This window comes from Apium graveolens, chromosome 1, assembly GCF_009905375.1.
Source record: "Apium graveolens cultivar Ventura chromosome 1, ASM990537v1, whole genome shotgun sequence".
In the NCBI taxonomy this organism is placed as follows: Eukaryota; Viridiplantae; Streptophyta; class Magnoliopsida; order Apiales; family Apiaceae; genus Apium; species Apium graveolens.
The window spans coordinates 190,926,752-190,935,463 of record NC_133647.1 but is presented as its reverse complement, the minus strand read 5'-3'; the positions used below and the strand labels follow the sequence as shown (position 1 = coordinate 190,935,463).

Here is an 8,712-nt window from a genome sequence, read left to right as displayed (position 1 = left end):
ACTCCCGTGTTTGACATTCCTGAGAAGGAAGAGGACGCGCCTTCTAAACGCCAAAAGATCATTCCTGACGATCAATCCTTTGTTCTCAGATACCTGGGCGCGTCCTCTGTTGGGGATTTTTCAGAGGAGGAAGTCAGAGGCTGGACTTTCAGAACGGAGCAACAAACAGAACAAGCCATGGTGAAGGCTGCTGCTGAGCTTCACCTTCATGCCAGACAGAGTGCCAACATGGCGGCAAGGCTCAGGGCGCGTCTTGCAGTTACTGATACTGCAAAGTGCCAGGCCGAAGACAAAGTCAAATCTCTGGAAAAACACATTGCCCTGCTCACCCAAGAAAAAGATGCTGAAATCAGACGCCTGGAGGGGGAGAGGACGCGTCTTCAAGCAGATAAGGCTGTTTTGGAAGGCAATGTCACTGCAATGGAAAAACAAGTGGACAGCGTCATCACTCTGAACTCCACCATGCAGCTGGAGCTCGACATCCTGAATGATGATAGGCTGCATGGGTGGACAGAGGAGAAAAAGCTAGTTTACCAGCATGGTTTCCAGGCTGGGTTTGAAGAATGGTGCTCTGGGTTTATTGCCAACGACCCAGAGTATACATTCTCAAAGTTTGATGCAGATACCCAGATATGGGTAAACGACTTCAGGGTAAGGGCCGCAGACTCCATCAAAAACAAAAGGATTTTCCTGGGCTTAGAGGAGGAGGACGCGTCCCCTGCTCCTCTCCAAACTCAACCTCCTCCCGCAAATGATCAAGACAAAACCCTGGACGCGCCTCCTGCCTAGGACGCGTCCTATGTTTTCTATATATTTTTCCTAAACTATCTTTAAAGGCGCAGGCCCTTTGAAGCCTTGCAAATTGTAAAGACTATTTTTGAACCTCATTCACTTGCACTCTCTTTTTTTTATCCTCAATCATTCACATGGGCGCGCCTTGTGTTTAGGGCGCATCGCCTTTGATTAATTTGTTATTATTTTCTCCCAATAAGCAAATATCCATTATGGGCGCGTCCTCTCTAGTTGGACGCGTCTTTGCTTGTTTTGGAAAGTGCATGAGCACGGCACTACACTGTACTTGTGTGTTTAACCAATGCACAAGGCACGACGGGGCGCGTCCTAACTGTTTGACATGCCTTAATGTTCTCTTAGAAATATTTCCTCTCAGGGAGGACGCGTCCTTGGTAGGGACTTGCTTTTGCTTTTAAATTATGAGCATCAACCAATATTACTTGGGCGCGTCCTTGAAAATACAAAATACATCACCCTTCCCGCTGGACGCGTCTTTGACAAGTACTTTTTCTTTTTCATAGTAACATCTTAGTCTAAAGGAGCATCAACCAAAATAACTTGGGCGCGTCCTTTAAAACAGTATTTTTCTTGAGTTTCCTTTATACAAAACCCTAGCTTAGGGCGCGCCCTATACTTAGGACGCGTCATGAGATCAAACAAATTGAGCAAATATCTTTTGGGAAAGTTTCAAAATTTTATTTATAATACGCTCTGGTGTCAAAAGTGCACCAGTCCCACGGCTACTGTGCTTTGTGGGAAAATTATTTCTAAAAATTGACCCTTCAACTAGTCCCAAGGTAAGTAGTACATGCACTACCCCCCTAGGCTAGGAGGAATTTATTTAATTCTAGCCTATAAACTGGGCATAAACCAAAATAATAAAAGAAATATGCAAGGGGCCAAAGCCACGCCTTACTGGTAATACTTTCGGAGATGTTCCGCATTCCAAGCTCGCGGAATCAGCTTCCCGTCCATGTCTTCAAGGTGATAAGTCCCCTTCCACAGGATAGACTTTATTCTGTACGGTCCTTCCCAATTAGCTCCAAACACTCCATGTTGGGGGTTCTTCGTATTGGGCATCACTTTCCTAAGTACCAAATCCCCCACCTTCAGCAACTGTCCTTTTACCTTCTTGTTATAATACCTTGCGACGCGCTGCTGATATGCTGCTAGCCTTAGCTGAGAATTTTCCCTCGTCTCCTCTAAGAGATCTAAATGAAGCCTTTGATTAACCTCAGCGTCCTCTTTCCCGTAACAGTCTCTGCGAAGTGATCCCGATCCAACTTCCACGGGGACCATAGCTTCGTAACCGTAAGTCAGCATAAACGGCGTTTCTCCCGTAGTAGATCGCGGTGTAGTGTTGTATGACCACATCACCTTCGGGAGTTCTTCAGGCCAATTCCCTTTACGTTCCTCCAGCTTGGTTTTGAGGGTATGTTTTATTATTTTGTTAACAGCCTCTGTTTGTCCATTGCTTTGAGGATGATAGACCGCCGCAAATTCCTTCTTGATTTTCAACTCCTCACATAACTGTCGCAACTCCTTGCTATCAAATTGTTTTCCATTGTCGGAGACCAGCTTGTAAGGGATTCCAAACCTGCATACAATTGAGTTGAAAACAAAATCTCTGATTTTCTTTGCGGTGATAGTAGCCAGTGGCATAGCTTCCGCCCATTTAGTAAAGTAATCGACCGCAACCACTGCATATTTGACGTCTCCTTTAGCTTTCGGCAATTCTCCGATAAGATCGATTCCCCACATGGCGAACGGCCATGGGCTTGCCATAGGCGTCAAGAGTGTAGCCGGCATAGACGAGTAGTTTGCAAAGCGCTGGCAGCGATCACATGCCTTGACGAAATTTGTAGCATCTTCTCTCATTGTGGGCCAATAATACCCTTGGCGCAACACTTTCATTGCCAACGAGCTACCCCCCGAGTGATTGCCACAGATTCCTTCATGCACCTCTCTTAGGATGTAATTTCCTTCTCCTTCTTCAACACACCTGAGTAGAGGTTGGTTGAACCCTCTCTTGTATAGGACTTCATCGTATATCACATATCTTGCGGCTTGATAACGGAGTCGACGAGCCATAAACTTATCTTCGGGGAGTGTTCCCTTGCGAATGTAAGCTAGAATGGGCGTCATCCATGTTTCTTTGGGAGCTTCATCCACTTGCATAGTTTCTATCTCTGGGATACTAGGAACCTCCTGGATTTCAAGAGGGATGGATCCTAACAACACAGCCTCTTGTTGTGACCCCATTTTTGCCAAAGCATCCGCATTACTGTTTTTCTCCCGCGGAACGCATTCCAATCTAACTTCTTTGAACATTCCAATCAGGCGCTGTACACATCTCAAGTATAATTCTGTTCGCGGGCCTCGCGCTTGAAATCCCCCATTCACCTGATTCACTACCAACTCTGAGTCACTTCTTGCAATTAAGTTTCGCACCCCCATTTCCAGAGCGATTTTCAGGCCATTAATCAGCGCCTCATACTCCGCATCATTATTAGTTGCATAAAACTTGAAATGAATTGCACTCATCAGGTGGTGGCCTTCCGGAGATACAAGTACTATGCCCGCACCTGCTCCTCCATTGTTAACCGCCCCATCCACATGCAAGATCCACCAAGGATGCGGAAACTCCTCCAAAGACTCCTCGGCATGAGGTGGATATAGCATCACCAAAGCTTTATCATCAATTTCAGAATCAAATTCCAGCAAGAAATCGGCTAAGGCTTGCCCTTTTATCGCTGTTCGAGGCACATATTCCAAATCAAACTGTCCCAGCTCCACGGCCCATTTCAGCATTCTGCCTGATGACTCTGGTTTGTGCAGGACCTGCCGCAGCGGGTATGCTGTACGAACTTCAACTCTATGGGCTTGAAAATACGGCCGCAATTTTCTTGACGCAAGAATCAGGGCGTAAACCAGTTTCTCCATACTTGTGTAGCGAGTTTCCGCATCGTGTAACCGCTTGCTCACGTAGTACACTGGTGATTGTTGCCCGTCTTCCTCTCTTACCAGAACCGCACTGATCGAATATTCAGACACTGCGAGGTACAGTATTAGATTTTCCCCCTCCAATGGCTTTGACAACATGGGAGGATGTCCCAGTTGCTCCTTGATTCTTTTGAAAGCCTCTTCACATTCTGACGTCCATATAAAGTCTTTCCCAGCTAATTTAATCGCCTTGAAAAACTCCTTGCATCTATCAGACGACTTGGAAACAAATCGATTTAACGCGGCGATTCTCCCAGTCAAACTCTGCACCTGTTTCACATTGGTAGGTGACTTCATATCCAACAATGCCTTGATCTTCGCGGGGTTGGCCTCAATTCCCCTGTGGTTGACAATGAACCCGAGAAACTTTCCCGATTCCACGCCGAACACACATTTTTGCGGATTTAATTTCATACGAAACCTCCTCAAGATATTAAACATCTCCGTCAGGTGCTTGATATGGTCAGTTGTCACCTTAGATTTCACCAGCATATCGTCTACATACACTTCCATGGTTCTCCCGATTTGGTCTTTGAACATCATGTTTACCAGCCGCTGGTAGGTCGCGCCAGCGTTAATCAAGCCAAACGGCATTCCTATGTAACAGTATAACCCCCTGTCTGTAATAAAGGATGTATGTTCTTGATCGGGGCCATACATCGGAATTTGATTGTATCCGGAGTATGCATCCATAAAACTCAACAACGCATGCCCTGCCGTCGCGTCAACCAACTGATCAATTCTTGGCAGCGGGAAGCTATCCTTTGGACATGCCTTATTGAGATCCGTGAAATCCACACATGTCCTCCACTTCCCATTCGGTTTCTTCACCAGTACTGGATTTGCAAGCCATTCGGGGTAGAACGATTCTTTGATCAACCCCACTTCCAACAACCGGTCTACTTCTTCTTTTAATGCTATCGCCCTTTCTCCACTTACTGGGCGGCGTTTCTGGCGTATGCCCTTGCAATTCGGGAGGATATTCAAACGGTGACACATTACTTCCGGGTCGATCCCTATCATATCTGAATGACTCCATGCGAAAACATCGAGGTTTGCAATTAGAAAGCGGGTAAGACCTCCTCTCATCTCCTCATCCAACTGAGATCCCACTTTCAAAACCCTGCTTGGGTCATTTTTATCAACTGGAATAGATATTGTGTCTTCGGCCGGTCCCGTTTTTTCAATAGGCATAGGGATCCTGGGATCCAAATCGAAATCAAAGTCTCGGGGGTCTTCAATTTCCACTTTTTCACCTGAGGGCGCGTCCTCGTTTGGAGGAGCATCAACCTCAACTTCATTCAAGGGCGCATCCTTCTTTTGAGGAGCATCAACCTTGCAGTTATCGCCGAGACCTTGCAAAATCTCACTTCTCCCTTCCAACTTTTCCCCGTTAACCTCTTTCCGCATGATTCCCCCTGTGTGACTCGCCACCACTTCTTCTACACTACGGATTTTCGAAATACGTCCCTGCATCACAAAAGAGTTCCCAGAGGTATTGGTTTCTTCCTTTCCGGGATTTTCAACAAAATAGTGGGCATGGACCTCTCCACCCGGTTTTGTATGAATATCTTTTACATCTTCAACTGGGAGACCTTTCCCTTCATACCTTCTTCTGCGAAATTCCTTGACAGCCTTGTGATAGCAGTCACGTGACTCATACTGTGACCCTCTCAGGCTGCCAACTCCGTTTGGCGTCGGGAACTTTATCATCAAGTGGTGTATCGAGGTTATCACCCTGAACGCACGCAACCAAGGTCTGCCGACCAGTACGTTGTGCGCGGAATCCTGATCTAGCACCTTAAAATCTATCATTTGAGTAACCGACAAAGCCCCTTCCCCAAGCGTGACGGGAAGTCTGACTGAGCCCATAACTCTCACTGCTTCCCCCGTAAAGCCATAGACGTGCGCATCTTCGAAATACATGTCACTATCTGGGAAACCCAGCTTTTTGTAGGTGCTATAGTACAAGATGTTTGTAGAACTCCCATTATCCAGGAACACTCGATGTACGTTCATTGCCCCAATAAGCATGGTAATCACCAGCGCATCGTTGTGAGGATGATGCACCCACCTAGATTCTTTTTCCCTGAATGTAATATCAGCGGACTCCCCCTTAAAGACCTTCGGGGGTCTATCTTCCAAGCTGTGGATGTTAGTGAGCGGTGGATGTCGCGCTTCTCTCGCGTTTCTTTCAAGTGCTCGATTACTGTCACCAACAAAAGGGTGTCCTCCAAAAATTGCCCTGATGCTGCCGGCCCTCTGAAACTTGACCTCCGCCGTTTTCTCAACATCCTCCGCCCGCGGGGGTTGTCTTTCATCTTTACCCTTGTCATCAAGTCCCCTGCGTCGCTTCACCTTGTCGATCCACTCTCCTAGGTGTCCAGCCTTGATCAATTCCTCAATCTCATCCCGCAAGTGACGACACTCGTGGGTGTCATGGCCAGTAGACTCATGGTAGTCACAGTACTTCTTTTTATCTCTGCTTTGCCATGAAGTTAGACGGTCGGGCTTCTTGAAGATTCCCCTGTCCTTATTTACCTCGAAGATATGATCAATGGACGCCGCCAGCGGGGTATAATTGCTGACTCTTCTCTCGTAGTTCGATGGTGGGCTCCATTCTCTTCGCGAGCTCACAGCGTTTACCCTGTTAGGGCTTCTGGCGTTTCGCCGATAACCCGGACTTACAGATCTGTCCCTTCTCTTGGATCGCCCCTTGGAGTTATAGGTATCATCATTCTTTTTTGTTTCTGCAAGCGACTGCTCGATTGCTTTGAACGACTCCGCTTGTGCGAGCACATCTGCCAATGACACTGGGTCTTTCCCTTGTAGGTGTTTCCAGAAATCCGTCCCCACACGCAACCCAGCTATAAGCAATATTTTCAACGTTTCGTCAGTTGCACCCCTCACCGAAGTAGATTCTGCGTTAAACCTCTTGAAATATGAAGTCAAACTTTCTCCTTCCTTTTGTTTCACATTAGCCAGCGTGGTAACAGGTGGTGTGTACTTCACCGCGGCTTGAAATTGTGTCAAAAACAAAGTTTTCATCTGTTCCCAGGATGTAATTACACCTGGACCAAGCTTTTGGAACCACTGCTGAGCACCTTCTCTGAAAGTGGCTGCCAAGAGACGGCATCGAGCCAAATCAGGTACTTGATATACATCCATTTCAATGTTAAAACGCCCCAAGAACTCTACAGGATCAGAGTTCCCGTGGAAACGCAAGTCGTTGGTTGTGTTCCGGTATCCCGCGGGCAATTGCGCCTCCCTCACAACAACAGCAAAAGGAGAAGGAGCTTGCGCTGTCGCCGTTACTCTTCCTCCCTCAAGATGGTTGAGTAACCGCTTGAGGTCGTTCACATTAAACGTCCCTACCCCAGGAATGGTTTGAACATTAGGCTGCTGGGGTTGCTCTGCGACTTGCTGAAATTCCCCTTGATTACCCCCCGGGTGCGGCGGAGGATCTCGCCGCCCCTCACCTTGAGGCTGCGGCGGTGGCATATTACCATTTTGGTTCTGAATGTTTTCCCGTACACGAGGTTCATCCTGACCGTGTCGCGGAATTTCATCATTATTCTGCATTCTTACTTGAGTCCGCCCGCCGTCCTGGTCATGAGGACGCGCTCCAGACCCATTACCAGTAACGCTGTGAGAAGCTACGGGAATAACGGCGGGGGCTTCTCCAGCGGAGTGCGCGCCACCTCTCCTACCATTGTAAGGGGCTCTTCCGTATTGATATCCCATTCTTCCTCGTCCATTCCTCTGATATCCCCGGTAGAAATTCCCGGGCCTTCCTCGCGGAGGGGCACGCTCGTGCTCGCGGTGCCGCATCCCGTCATCCCTTTGGAATGCGGGGGGCACACGCGTCGTATCACGGGGCCTCGCTTCTCCGGCGTTTCCTTCCTTTTGCCATTCTACCAGCAACATCCTCAAATCGTCGTCCTCCAACCTTATGCCAAGCCTCTTCTTCAAGGTTGAAAGATCCCTTCCTTCCTCGTCTTGGCTTTGAGCGCTCTCCACACGGCGACGCTCGTCCATCGTACGTCCAGACCTATGCGGGTGTGGCACTACCTGGTTGCCCAGGTGAGGCCTTTCTCTGCCTTCAGTGTCCTCGTCCGCAAGCTCTACAATAGGTTCTACATCGTCAGAATATTGCAAACGCCGCGGAGTGATTCGCGGGTTATCCCCGCTCCCCTGGGTATCTCCCTCAACTACAGGGGCTTTCCCCAAGGCATGACCGTGACGGGGGAAACGACGACCTCTCCTCGTCCTTCGACGCTCCACCGTGTTCAGTCTTGAGTTAAAACTGTTAAGAGTATCCCCCATGCGATATAATTGCTCCAATATATCAGTGTTGCTGATGAGAACTGGAGGTGTCCCCCCCACATCTGGAGCCCTTGGTGGGTCCGCCATGTTTCTGGGAACGTAAGGTTCGTGGCGAGTATAACGCCCCCCGCCTTCCCCTTCTGACCTGCTGTCACTTCCATCATAAGAACTTCCATCACGATTGTAAGACATCTTTTCCTCCTAAGATTGCGACCTTAATTAGCTCCCCCTCCTTCTAGCGCCAATTTGTTGACGGAGGAATTTGGTATCAACAAAGATTGAGGTTTCTCGCCGGAATTAAGATCTGTGACGGTGGGTCTTTGCCGGAAACTTAAGCGGTGTATGGTTGATTGTGGTTGTTTTAGGCTGAGATTGATCAGAGTAAGTGGTGGCTCTCTTATCAGCTCTCAACTTCTTACCCTCTCAATGTGCCTACGTACCCTTTATATAGGGATCAAGCCTGACGTAGTTCTCGTAGAACAAGAAGTCTAACGCGTTGAGACTTCTTACTCCTAAGCCCAGTAGAAGCCCATCCGATATCCATCTTCCGCTAGCTTTAGGAATGTCCAACTATGAGGCCCAACCGCAAAG

The 8,712-nt window shown here is 48.1% G+C and overlaps 1 protein-coding gene across 1 annotated transcript; it reads right to left on the bottom strand.

Annotated features, from left to right (window-relative positions):
* Positions 1-2,341: 2,341 nt before the first annotated feature.
* LOC141713930 (uncharacterized) lies at positions 2,342-8,121 on the bottom strand. The gene is made up of 6 exons (XM_074517492.1): positions 7,745-8,121; positions 7,111-7,501; positions 6,484-7,059; positions 4,735-6,306; positions 3,409-4,350; positions 2,342-2,389 (listed from the first exon to the last, which is right to left on the bottom strand). Exons 1-6 carry the CDS (start codon positions 8,119-8,121, stop codon positions 2,342-2,344), a joined length of 3,906 nt encoding a protein of 1,301 aa, XP_074373593.1.
* Between the last annotated feature and the right edge of the window lie 591 nt (positions 8,122-8,712).

Excerpts from the sequence above, each read along its gene's own strand:
- LOC141713930 (XM_074517492.1), bottom strand. The coding sequence starts at position 8,121 with ATGGGGGATACTCTTAACAGTTTTAACTCAAGACTGAACACGGTGGAG. Across the intron at positions 7,060-7,110 it reads ACCATCTTGAGGGAGGAAGA|GCGCAATTGCCCGCGGGATA; the intron begins GTAACGGCGACA and ends GTTGTGAGGGAG. Across the intron at positions 4,351-4,734 it reads TACGCCAGAAACGCCGCCCA|CGGCTGGTAAACATGATGTT; the intron begins GTAAGTGGAGAA and ends GCGACCTACCAG.